The sequence below is a fragment of the Netta rufina genome (assembly GCF_964035555.1).
Source record: "Netta rufina genome assembly, chromosome: 5".
Taxonomy (NCBI): domain Eukaryota; kingdom Metazoa; phylum Chordata; class Aves; order Anseriformes; family Anatidae; genus Netta; species Netta rufina.
The window spans coordinates 28,969,760-28,983,463 of record NC_140128.1 but is presented as its reverse complement, the minus strand read 5'-3'; the positions used below and the strand labels follow the sequence as shown (position 1 = coordinate 28,983,463).

Sequence of the window (13,704 nt, the reverse complement as noted above, 5' to 3'; positions counted from 1 at the left end):
TCATACATCAGCTCTTTCTCCCCTTCCCCTCCCTTAGGGGCCTGGCCAGCCTTCCCTGGCTTACTGCTCCCAAGGGCCCATGGATGGATGGAGGCACGGCCGTGACTGTCGGCTGTTTGTACGGAGCCATCAGCCCAGGCTCCAGGTCCGGCACGCCGGGGGCCGCAAGAAATCCCTGTAGCAGTCGCTTCAAGCACTCCCCAAATGCCTCTTCCCTCCTGACATCAAATTCACACCCGACCTTACACTCCCCCGGGAGGCCTCCCCATAACTTTCATCCAGCCCTCGTCCCACGGTGTTCAGCCCTCACATTTCTGTGCTCTTGCCTTTCCCCCCTGCCCAGGGACCTATGGTGTGGGCGTTTCTGCCAGGGCAGAGCCAAGCCATGGTGCTGTGTCCTCTTCCATTGCTGACCGAGTGCTGCTACACCTCCAGTCCGTGAGGCCCAAGCAGTTCAAAAAACACACGCAGATTACAGCTTCACTTCAAAAGAACTTTTTTTTTTTTAATTTAGAAATGCAGTTATATACATAGAACAATTAAATTAAACTTTGTACAAATATTAAAATACTATCTTCACACCCACTGCAATGTACAGGATACCAGAAAATATATATAAAATAAAGCAAAATAAAACTGATTGAGTGACATCCTGCACACCATCAATTATGGTTCTGATTTCAAATCCCACATACATATGGAGTACCATTCCGCAAATAATTCCATAGTGGTGCAATTCAGATTTAAAAAAAAAAAAAAACACATACAGGAAAGAAGAAAAGATTAATGCACCAAAGGCAATCAAGCTCCCCTTGCATTTGCATCAGCAACTACCAGCAGTCTACCCACTGCATCATAGGACGTCTGCCTCACAGACAACTTGGCTTTGTTTTCTGTCTGAATGAAGCAAAGTTGAGAACCAGAATTAAAACATCTTCCAGCACAGCTCAGTTGCCTCTGTCCTTGCTTACCCCAGGACAGAAGCAAAAGCACAGCCTACGGAAAGCAAATGCAAAAGCATCAGGAGAGCCCACTCTGGCAGGCGTGTAGATCCGTACATAACCTGCAGCGGGTCGAGTTTGGAAGCAGTGCTGAACACAGGGCCCTGAAGTGTGGGAAATGTCGTGCTCTGTCCTGGTGTAGGCGGGGATGAAGGACTAGAAGAGGGCTTATTTCCTGTATAAAAATACGCATTAAAATGAAGCCAGCTCTAGGAAACCTCTCTGCACTTTCAAAGCATTTCATAGAGAATAAACATTTTCTGCAAGCAAAGGTTTTCACAAAGAACAAGTTCAATACGTGGTTCCCTGGGAAGGGCTGAAAGGCTGAGGCCGGGGTGAGGCAGATGTGGAAAATGGATGGAATTTATTGCATTTATATACAGAAACCAGAGAGTGAAATTGATTTAACTAGACAATCTGGAGAGAGTAAAAAGGCAGATTTTGTAAAACAACTGCTACCAAAACAGTAAAACCAGGTTTTGCAAGGATGCTCTAAGAAGGTCAGCAAGGAGATTTCAGTGTGAGTCTAGTTGTACAATAATGTTTTTACACAGCAAGCCTGCTGGTACCTCCTACATCTAGAAAAAGCACAAGCTCCCTTAAAACCTGGTCATGAAGGCATTGGCTCTCATTAGGCTGCAGCATCCCTCCTTGTAGTCACAGCTCCTCCTCACCCCTCACCCCTTCTTGTGTTCCCCTTTCTGTACTGCGAATTGCCTGACCAGCCCAGATTATTTCCAGTGCCTGAGCCTCTCCCCCCTCACAGCTCCAGCCCTCAGTACTGCCCCATGGCACCCACCTCTGGGAGCAGCTTACAATGTTTCCCTCCCATGAGAGCTTATTCCTACCACAGCTGACTTCTGCGTGCTGAAAGGCCAAATAAAGGCTCCAGAAGCATTAAAAAAGTCACTGTGCTGGTGCTGAAAGGCAAAGGGGAAGCCTCAGGAGAGATGTGCTAGGTGTGAACAAGCAGCATACGTGCAGAGGAAGCGTTCTGCACAGCCAGCTCCCTGATGGTTACAAAAGGACAGGAATGCACTAAGCCCCTCTCCCTCCCAAATTCACCAAGTTTTGACTCAGCAACAACTCCACAGGCTTGCATGCTGCAGAATGTCTCTCCTCCTAGCGTCTTTTTTTTTTTTTCCTTAAACTTTGCAAACTAATTAAAACCAGAGCACACAAAAACATCTCTCACCAGTGCTGCTGAGCCAGTTCGAGGTGGCAGGAGGCTCTGGCACAACCTGAGCCAGCCCATCATCTGACCTGAGCTTCATCATGCACTTCCCCACGGGCTACTGTCAGCTTCACTTGCTGGTTCTCTCAGACCAGCCCAGTACTTGGGCTGAAAACACTGCAGTTGGCTGAATTTATTTTTTTTTAATCCAAAAAATTAAACCAAAAGAGCAAGGATGTTTTTCTATTGCACATTGTACTCTGAATTTCTGAAATGCCCTTTTAATTTTTTTTAAATATTGGACTCCAAAAAAGAAAAACCCTTTACAAATAAGTGCTATTTTTTATTCTTCCGATGTAATCAGATCATTTTAATGTTCTTGAGCTTCACAAGGCCCTGCACGAGTGACAGAAGATTAAATGATCATGGTGGGAGTGCTAAACAAGCAAAATGCCTCCCTTTGAATTCTTTTTGTCGGGCTTAGGTGGGAAAACAGGTAAGGGGGCTGTGGCCCCAGCAGAAAACAAACAAAAGAACAACAAAAAGCCAATCACCCAGCACCTTACACCTTGCAAGGCTAAGCCCCTGCGCTCCCCATCCACCTCGAGGAGATCCAGGCTGCACCCACCTGCGACCCCTGCCCACAGGGCTCACCCTGCTCAGAGGCAAGGAACCTTCCTGGGGGGGCAGAGCTCAGGATGAGGGATCTCTGAGTCTAGGTCCCTGCTCCCACCATAAATAAGTAAAGGCAGGGCTGTGCAATTTGGTTCATCTTCCTAGGTCTCTGCCCTGAGGACTCCCCAGTCCTCCAGCCTCCGCAGAATAAAAGCAAACCTAAGCAGCAATCACTTGCTAATCAGTAAATAAAGCGAGTCCTCACTCCTCTTTGAGAAAAGATATCAAGCAGACAACAAAGACCTAGCTTCCTCCCCCAGCCACGCTACCTTATCTGATAAGGAAGCAAACTCGCAAGCTGGATGCAGTAACCCCACAGCCCTTTCCATGCTCTGTCTTATGCTGGCAGGCAGCTGGGGCTCCCAGCACGGCAGGCAGCCCGGCCTGGGAGCTGCTCTTTCACCCTCTTACAAGCCAGCAGAAGCTGACTATTTATGCCTGATCACAAGACCGATGCTTGCGTGCTTCCCTCCACCTCCACATTTGTTTTTTTCCTCTTAGTGAGTTCTTTTCCCAGAATTTCTTGAAGTGAAAGAAAATTAAAGCGCTCCCTCTTCTGTGCAGCTGCCTTCCCTTCCCCACCCAAACTGATTTTTTTCTCCCCACCTGGCAGCTGCTTACTTTCCTACAGCAGGGAGCGGAGGCAGGACCACACAGTGCACGCCTTCTGCTAGCTGAACAGGCACTCGTCCAGGGCAAGGTCGGGCTTGGGATCAGCTTCCAGCTTCATTACGGGATTCTTTCACCAAGGTGGTACTGGGGTAAAGGACGGCTCCCTGCAGGCAGACAGCATGCACCTGACTTTTACACCCTGATTGCTCAGGGTCAGTTTCAGGAGGCAGGACCTTAAATACACAACAAGCACGTCCCACTTGGAGCTGGTTAGGAAGCAGGAAAAAATTCCCATACTCTTTCCCTCAGCTTTGCACACTCGCTCAGTCTCTCCATATGCCCTGATAAAACCAGTGAATAAGACAATTTGCTCAAGCTCAGAACATTTTTAAGGTAGGAGTTAAAAACTAAATGGGAACATTCCCACGCTCGTTTTCTAAAATTCCAATAACAGACCTGTAAACATTTGCCCTCTACAGTGCTTGAACTCGAAACACGACAGCCCATTGTAGAACAACACGGGATTTTCATCACCCCAACTGAACAAAAAAATACCCAAACTGGATTTGCCAAATTCTTGTTAATGCAAGATAATGTGAGCAACAGGGAAGGGAGTTTAAAATGCTGCATTTTTAAATTATTAACATCCCTCTAAACAGGGATGGGGAAAATAGGAGTCTTCCATCCACATGCACGTGCCATCCCAGCTGTCCTGGGATTAAACAGCTCCTCAGGAACAGGAGCAGCAGGTGCATGGCCGGACACCACGGCCAATCCCCATTTCCTAGAACTGGAGCTGAGCCGCAGTGATTATTTATTTCTTTTAAAGGTGTTGTGTCACTGCTACCAAGTGCTCTGGCAACATATTTGTGGAGCAACAAGGATGAGGATAGGAAGGGTCAGAAAACAAAAGCAAAGCAGCAAAGGGAGTATCCCTGTTTACCTGTAAATTACCACATGATGTGTAAGGCCATGACATTTTGCTCCTTCAACTCAAATGAAAAATGTAGCAGCTTCTCACAGGGCACTCTCCTGGTTGCTTTGAGACAGCCATGACAAAGCACCTGCCTTTAAGAAGCCAGCTCTTCTTGCTGAAACCAATTCCATGCAACCTAGTTTCCAGACAACCTCTCTGAAGAACCCTACAGCTTCCATGCTTTTGTGACTGGATCGCCCACCCCGGATGAACTTGGTGACCTGCAGAAATGAAGTCCTGGTAGCAGCCACCAGGATATTCTGACAGAGAACTGTTGGGGGCAGAGGTATACATATTTCTGTATTTTGTTTCCCCTGCTGCAAGAACTAAAGCAGTCTTTAAAATTTACGATCAGGATTCAGCTGTGGTGTCCCTGGGCACTACTGGCAGCAACGGGCGGCTGCATTGTGTTCGGGAGAGACTTTGTGGATGTGGCCGTGTCCCAGCCACGCGACAAAGAAGCCCTCCTGTGCAGGCCTGCTGAAGCCCATTAGGACAAAACAGCAGACTTGCTATATGGAGCTAGGAAGACACATCAGCCTCGTAGGTGGCAGTTACCCAGGATGTGAGTAACGAAGTACCTGGGGTGACTGGGGAGGTAATTTGGGATTGCACCAGCGGCACAAAGCGTTCACCACCTATGGGCATTTTTCTCTTGACAGCTGCAAACACGTGAACTGCCTCCAGCCCACATCTGAAAGCATCACCTCTGCCTGCAGGAATGACCAGAGGAACCTAAGCGTTAGTGCAGAACAACCTTAATGGGGAAAGCCAATTGGAAATGGGTTTGTTCAGAAGAGCGGGGCCACAGATTTGGTTCCAACCCTGATGCCTAAGTGAATGCAACCAACTCACAGAAAGTCCTTTCTGGACCCTGCGAACCACTGTCCTTTCTCCAAGGCTCTCCCAACAATCTTAACATCAGGAGCTACTCTGGCACAGGACCAAAGGCAAAAGGGCTGTTTCATGAACAGTACAGTCCCAGTCACAGCTTCCAGAAACACAGCATAACCAGCTGGGCTACACAGGTAGAAGAGGCAGAAGTGATTTTCAGGAGCAGACTCTTGCAGAGCTGTTTGTTGGGAAGAGGGCAGAGGGCATTCCTACACGTTGGACTTCACAGCTTTCGGTGCTCTAGCAATTCCCAACTGTTATTGCACAGCTACGCTGCCTCATGGCCCATCTCATCCGAGACACTTCTAGGCATTACAGGCTGCCCCTTAACTGGAATCCCCCCCAAGCCCAGTGTCAGTCCCAGTGAGGCATGTTGTCCTGCCCTATTACAGAGAGGATGCTGGAAGAAGAGCATATAACATATATACCTATATATAAACTGTCTGCACCCAGTGAGCAAGCGGTTTTAGCCCCTCTCTGGGCAGCAGGAGGGCTAGAGAGGCTGATAAGCTGCAACAAGCCGGTGTGAGGAGGAGAAAGGCACAAGAAAAGAGCAGCTCTTCTCAGAGACTGCCGTCAAACATCTGGCTGGGAAAAAGGAGAGGAGAGCTCAAATCCGCTACGTTCCTTGAGCCCCTGATGCAGATGGAAGGGGGAAGCCAGCGCTGCACCAGCCCCACTGGTGCATCCAGGAGGCAACCTGGTGGCATCCTTTGGATCTTCAGCTGAGGGCGTCTCTGCTTGGAGGTATCCAGGGCACAGCTCGCGAGGATGGGGAAGGCTGCACAGAGTGCTTCTGTCCCGAAGGCAGGGGAAGGGAGGAGGAAGAAATCCAAGAGGGAGAAGGCTAGGCAAATACAGCAGGCCTCATGCTTCCTTCAACAAGGGAATATCTGAATGGCAGGGAGAGAAAAAAAAAAGAAAATGTCAAACTTTTGTCATTCAACACACACCAAAATCTACTGCTGATAGCAAGACAGGCCCCCATTTCCATTATGTGATAAAGCAGTGTTCTTCCTGCCATCGTAGCACAGCAGAGGGCACCTCTGCTGGGCTCTGGTCCAACCTGCCTCTGCAAGCAGGACCATCACCACCCTCAGCTTTGAAAGTCTCCGAGAAGGGACACTCCATCACCTCTCTGCCTGGCTGCCTAGCCCTGCATTACCCTCCTAGCAGGAAATATTTTCCTAATGCCCAATCTGAATCTGTCAAGTTACTCTTTGTGTTTCAGCAGATTACGCCCAGCTCCCTCTCAGGCCCCTGACTATCTTGGCAGGCCTCCAACAGAGCCTGTTCAGTTTCTCCACATTCCTCTTGAACTGGGAGTCCCACAAGAAGAAAAAGTATTCCCATAAAGCCCCGATATTGCGTAGGAGAGGGCAATAACTTCCCTTTCTTCGTTCCCATAACCTCACCAACCTCTTAGCTTCTCAAAACGCCTGAGATGAGAATTTTCTTGCTGTGTCAGGGATGGCTGGGGATACATGGATCACACCTGGCCTTACCTGACCTGAAGAAATGCAAACTCCAGTAGCTGCAGCTTCCTCATCTTTGAGCCGTAAGCACAAGTCTTACGGTCCCCTGCTATTTGGGGCTACCCATACAACTTGCAACAGAGGCAATGTTTATTTCCAGGCAGTGATAAAAATGACACAGTGCAGAGGCAACACCCTCTAATTTCTACACTGTGGATTTTTTTTTTTATGGTAAGTGCCACTTTGGGGTTTCCACTGTTTGCTTACCAGAGGTTTAATGCCTATCTCAGGACACATTGCCACTTCTGCCCTTCAGTGGAAATCCCCTTGAACTATTTTTACTGCAAGGCTTCTGGGTGGCACTAGTAAGGCCAGAGGGTGTGACAGCACAGAAAAAAAGTGCTGCCCTGAGCTACCTACAAGCCAGTTACATTATTTTTGCCTGAAGACACAGCAGTCTCTGCAGAAGCAATCTTAAACTGCATCTTCACATCATTGTAAAGCCACTCCTTTGGGGCAGAACAAAAGTCAAGAATGCAAGATACACGGGCCATTGAACAGAGCAGCACCTCTGCCCTGTACCAAGCACCCCCTTTTGCATTTTCTCACAAGCCAGGGCTGCAGCACCACACGCACTGTGGCAGTAAGCTGCTTACTAAGGTGATCTAAAAATGAAGAAGCCTAAACATCACAAGGGGTTTGTATTTCAGGCATATCCTCCCACTTTCACCAGCTTGTTTTTCCACAAGTGCAGCTCTTTTACTGCCTTTGCACAGTATGCAGAGGCCTCCACAATGCTGGAGGCTGGCATTTCTCTGCAAAGCCTTTGCTGAGACAAGACTGAGCAGCAGAACACCAACAGTCTTTTCAGACTGCCCTAGGCTCCCCCCAGAGCCACATACTTCAGAAGAAGGTATTAACTACTGCTTGCAGTTATGTTGTGAAACATGTCACAGAGACTGTTTCCAAATCTCCTCTGATGCCAGACGTGTACATATGGGTACTTCTCGCTCTTTTCATGCTATGTGGTCACACTGCAGAACCTGCACTTAAAAAGGTTTCATACAGTGCTCCTTGCCCGAGCCACATACCATCTGTGTATTCCTCAGAGGAAGTGAGGGATAGAAGGCTCTGTATGTCGCTGCTTTCTGAATCCTGGAGTTCTTTCTGTACAGGTCTACTGCTAGCCATGCCAGCTACCCAGGAAGAGGTAGCAGCCTGATGCACAAGAACAGTTTCAGAGCGCTGAGAGCCACTGGCTTCACACAGTCCAGACTGTCCGGGGGCCTCATCTTCTCTGTCAAGGCCGTTGCGAGCCCCTTGGTCCTGCTGCTGCATCTCTCTGGCTCCATTCTGCCCAGCTCCTTCGGACAGCACAATCTGCACCCGGGAGTCCGAGGGTGGAATGCAGTTCCCTGTGCTGCCATACACTGCTTCTTCGTAGGATGGCAAGGCCACTTGGACACCATCCACCATGATAGAGACCTGGTCCCCAGACACTCCTTGGTCTCGCCTCAAAAAATAAAAAAAAAAAAGGGGCAAAAGGGGGGAAAAAAAACAAGTTGAGCATTTATATTTTATATGTATGTTACCAAGAATAGCCTCCCACCTCTGCCACAGCAGAACTCCAATGCTTACCACTGACTTTTTTAGGGGAGATTGGACAAACGTGAATGGTGTTTTACTGAGGTGAAGCAAGTTCTACTGTCAATTGCCATGAACACGATCAGGGACTGTAATTCACAGTGCCTGATGGATTTAATGGCAAGAACTGAAGAGGTTACAATGCCTCCTGCCTCAACAGCTAAATCTGACAAAGATCTGACTCAGAGCCTCTGCTTGTAGGTATAGAACTCTGACCGCGGTTGATTTCAGTTTGTTACACTGCTCTATTCTGAGCCACCGAGCACTGTCTGTTCTACCACCTATGCTGCTGGTGAGATAACTGCTGGCAAGGCTTTAAGAGCTGACAGCTCTTAAATTGTCACTGTGTGAATCAACCTCGGCTGATGGGTCAGAGTCCTGAGACTGAATTTGAACCTTCCTGCTGCTGGACAGCCACATCTCTTATTTAAGAGCATTAGCAGTTCATTCAGGAGGGGTCCAACAGTGACTTTTTTTTGACCTCAGCTGACAGCGATGTTACAGCGGGGTCCCTTCTCTCATCCACAAACCTAGGCCAGGAGAATTCTCCTCCCCCAGCAGGGAGCCATATGGGATTTGTGTGTGTATCTAATCATCAATACTGACAGAATTCAGGACCAGACAATCTCAGAGAGACTGGGGGAGAAGCACATATACCTGGACACTTACTTTGGCAGCTATCCAAGGCCAGAGGAAGCAGGAGACTGACCTATAGCCAGACCAGAGGGGTTCATAACTTTTAACATTCAAGGCCAAGGAAAAAGAGCAAGGAAACCAAGGGTTTCTGCTGCAAAGAAGCAGGATGTCTCTGAGCCCAGCTACACTTACCTGCTGTGATGGAACGACTTCAGCTTCGGCTGCAGCAAAACAAACAGCACAACTAAGAGAAGAATCAGGGCGACAGAGCTTGCTGTGGAGGCTACAATGGATAGCGTGGGTACTCCGATTGTCGGCGGGGAGTCTTTTTCTACAAAGGCAAGAGGAATACAAGGTAAAGTGACCCACTCCCTTAAATCATTGCCATAGGAAAGTAGTAACATTTGTGTTGCCTTCTCTCAGGAGTTACACATGTAAGAGCCCAAGTTTCCTCTGCAGTCAAGGCAGAATAGTTCTCTCCTACAGAGGACAATTCAGAGCTTAAGCAGGTCCCCTCTCCATCAGCTGTAAAGGGAACATTAAACATGCACAGCATAAGGGTCTTCTGCAAAAACATAGGGCAAACACAGAGAAAAGCAATGCAGGGAGGCCATGGGGACAGAGAGAGGGGAGGTTATGTTAAGGGTCACGTCATATTTACATCTGGCTGAGCAATAGCTAAAAAATGTCCTGATGTTACCAGTGATGCAAGTAATTGCCTAGCACAATAAGCAGGCTATTCCACTAGGCCAAAGAATAGGAAAAGTTCCAGAAAATGGGTTTTCTTGGCTAACGGAACAGTCCCCTGAAAGAATGGGGTGGAAGTCACCTGGCCTGGCATTAAGACAGTTTCTTTCTCACATAAACACATATCCCAGGGAACAGAGGGAAGGGACGTGTTTCTTCAGGATGCTGAGTTTTCAGTGTTAGATACACATCCCCTGTCCACATTACCTCTTCCTACCCCCTTTCAGCTGTGCCGTATGACTGTACTACAACCATTTTGTCTTTTAGAGGTCCATTGCAAGACATGAATAAGTTGGGAGCAGACAGAGAAGGGCCAGGAGCTCGTGTTGCTGAGTGTTCACATCATGGCTAGTACATTACACTGGCCCTTTCACCTCCCTGGAGCACACAATTGCCTGTGGATGTGTCGTCTCTCTCCTAACTTTTGTCTTTGGTAGAGCTCTCTACACACTTCACCTCCCCATCAGCATATACTACTGTCCATTTCGCATTCAGGACATTCCCATTTATGCAATTCCTCAATTCCTTTTTGCTACATTCATCACATTCTCCAGGAGTACTGTTCTTAAACTGCAGTGGGATGCAGGACAAACCTGCAAGTAAAGATAAGGGTGAGAAAGAGCACAGAAACAAAAGAAAAAAAAGCTACAGGATCAATGTTTTTTAGTCTGCATCCTGAAATCTGTACCCCAAATAGGCATGTAAACTAAAGAAAGTCTGCATTTTCTTCATCTTCTTTTGGGGGTTAAACTTATGGTTTTAGTTTTGAAAAATTTCTGGAAAACAGGTTCAAAACTAGCTTGAACCATCCCCAGGAAAAAATGTCTCATGTACATTTTTCCCTCCGGTAAGTAGGGCCGAGTAAGGATTTCCATTTTCATGATTACTCAGGGCACTTTGAGTACACTGACAGGGAAGAGGGTAAGCAGATAGGGGTGCTCTATTTTCAGTATCAGTACACAATGCTGTAAAACTGCTCACCATGCAGGGTACAGTTCAGCACATCCACCATCTCAGTTTCCAGCAAGATGCTCACTAACTCATAAAAGAAACTGCTGAAAGGCTATGGGACCGATGTGCTCAGAGCTACACAAAACATTTGATAACTGCTCGGGATTTCATTTACTCCTTACAGAACAAGTGGGATGTTACCCATTACCACTCATTTACAGACCTATCACTCTTCTCTCTACGGTTGCCCTCCTCCTCCTTTTTGCTCCGTGAAAGAGACCTGCTAATTAAACCTCAGCTGACTCTGACCCCACACAGTTGTTGCAAAGACTGTGCTGCCAAAACAATAGCTTTTTCACTTGGCCAGGCTTTTGAAGCCCCATATTTTTATAAGGCCACCAACCCTACAGGATGCTAAAGAAATCTGAGGGACTGCTGCTCATCACAACACAACTCCTTTAGCCCTGACGTAGACCAAGTGCTGCTATGCAGGAATGCCATCCAGGGAGCTCGACCTGCAAAGCTTTCTTCTGCCGCCTGGGTGCAGCAAGGGGAAGGGGGACCACTACAGATAGGAAGCCTATGCTGCATTCGAAAAGCCTCTTTGGGATCTAGTTGCTGCCAGGTGAACTCCGAGTTCCCCTTCCTTGTTCGTCACAGGAAGGGGCTGTTGGAGTGGCTGTGACAGAGACACCAAGACAACAGCATCTGGGACAGGACGCGGTGTTCCGGAGTTCACAGATATGCAGTGAGCTCCACAAGGGGCTTGAAGATGATATTCTGTTTCCTTCTGATTAGGCTAACAAATTTTGCTTTGGGGATTACAAGACAAAATCCCAGAGCACACATCTTGCTGTCTCAGGATGACTGAGCTTTAAAACTCTACCAGCAGGCCAAAACTGAAGAGGGGAGGGCCTTCTCCTTTTATCCAGTACACATGCTTTTAAAAGCAGAAGAACAGCTGGCAACTAAGAGCTGTATGATGAACATTTTCCTGCAAATCTTTTCACTTTCCTGCTTTGATGGAGGAATTCCTGTTCAGCTGGGAGAGACCCACAAAACAAAAGCTGTGCACTTCCATATGGAGAGAAGCAGAAATCATTTGTCAGCAATGTCCTTTCCTGCCAGTGCAGTGCAAAGCAGCACCACGAAGCTCTGCCACAGGAGGCCAACAGCTAGTTACCCTGTTTGCAAAGGATATCAGCTCTACACACTCTCACATATGTGGACAGGAGGGTACTGTCAAATCCATCAAGGGCAAAGAGGGACAGCATGGAAAATGCTTCGATTTTAGGGCCTGCCCCGCTTCTGGGATGAGAGCTGCCAAAGAGACTCCACCTCTGTAACTCGTTGTCTCCTTTTCACTCCTTCCCGTGGGATGTCTCCTTGCACGACTGACTCTGAGCTAGCATCGGATGGGCTGTTACAGAAGGGGCATTTTTAACAAAGGGCTGTAATTGTGAGTTACATTCGTGGAATTGCTGGAGCAATGAGTGCAGCTGTATGGACTGCCCCAGCACAACACCAACTATCTAGGGAGAATCTGAAGAGCCAGTATAAGAGCAACTCTCACTGTCCCACTGGACTGAGCAAGTACTCACCCGGGCTGAGCCTGCAGCTGACTTCCATGGCGGGGTTCCACTCTCCATTCTTACAGGTCAGGTATTTGTAGTCTCCTTTCAGCATGTAGCCTTCAACACACAGGTACTCTATGACGCTGCCCGAAGTCAGGGGGTTGTTGCAGGGACTAGGGTGGCATTTGTAGCCTCCATTCTCAGGCTGTGGTGGCTGGGGACAATCTGGAACGAGAAAGCATCACAGAGGTTATCTCAGAGGAAGACATCTGCTACACAACAGATGTGGCACACAGGCAAACTTCCACCTATGAAGGTTCGCTATATTGAGAAGAAACTACCAAAACTAAGGTTTGTTACACAGCAACACAGAACACTGCTCGGTTTCACCTCCAACATGTCTTTTGTGATTGCTAAGTACTGCTTGCTATCCTGGTTGTGCAGTCTAGCTGGCAGGCATCAAACTGGTGATATTTTTGTACAGTGATGTATAAGTTTGTTACAACTGGGATTCTGTACAAGAGAGGCCCAGAAAATCCTTGATGCTATCTTTTCCCCACAGCTGTTTCACTAGTGACTGGGGGGAGAAGCCAACAGCCAGGCTTCCCAATTAGCCTTCCAAGTCTGACAAAAAAGGGCGAGACCTCCTCCTACTGAAATGAATGCAGGATGCAAGCACTCCATTGTGCTATGGATACAATGTCAAGATACAGAACTGCCCCAAAATGTACCCTGGAAACTCACAAGATTTTAGCTGTTTCATAAAAACATACCATGACGCTATGAGAACAGAGCTTTGCTGCAGTAGGACCACATATTCTAGCATATTAAAAAATAAAAAAATAAAAATAAAAAAAAAACTAACAAAGATATTTCTAAAATAACCCTCTGCTTACCTACAGGAAGACTGAAGTACTGAAAGCATTTTACATTTCTTCTTGCATCTCCCCTGATGAGTACTGACATAGTAAGTGTGAGAAAATTTCTCACAGAATTTTCAGTTGCCATTCAAATAAAAACAACAAACCACAAATGAGGAAACTGCACTGAAAACAGGATATTTGCATTGCTTAGGATTTCACCTCCTCTGGCAGCTCCTGGTGACTCTGCAGGACCGCCCCAATACGTTTCCATGCTATGTATTTACCTAATTGAAGGAGTGAGAATTCCAGTTTTTTTCCCCTTTAAATCCGGATCTCAAGCTTCACAGAAGAAAATACATCAAAGATCCCTCCAGAGATATTTTGGGGCATGGAAAACCAAGCAACCCACCCTCCCTGTTCTACCACAGCATGGTTTATCCAGGCCTGCCTTAATCCCTGGAGCACACACTCGCAGGCTCTGC

The 13,704-nt window shown here is 47.5% G+C and overlaps 1 protein-coding gene across 1 annotated transcript in view; it reads right to left on the bottom strand.

The window, feature by feature from the left end:
• Positions 1 to 479: 479 nt before the first annotated feature.
• Positions 480 to 13,704, bottom strand: part of SUSD6 (sushi domain containing 6) — a 79,434-nt gene continuing 66,209 nt past the window's right edge. The window contains exons 5-8 of the mRNA XM_084287705.1: positions 12,387 to 12,584; positions 9,280 to 9,418; positions 7,899 to 8,320; positions 480 to 6,225 (exon numbers count right to left, since the gene is read on the bottom strand). Of these exons, the coding sequence (XP_084143831.1) occupies positions 6,200 to 6,225; positions 7,899 to 8,320; positions 9,280 to 9,418; positions 12,387 to 12,584 (785 nt within the window). The 3' untranslated portion in view covers positions 480 to 6,199. The remainder of the gene's footprint in view (positions 6,226 to 7,898; positions 8,321 to 9,279; positions 9,419 to 12,386; positions 12,585 to 13,704) is intronic.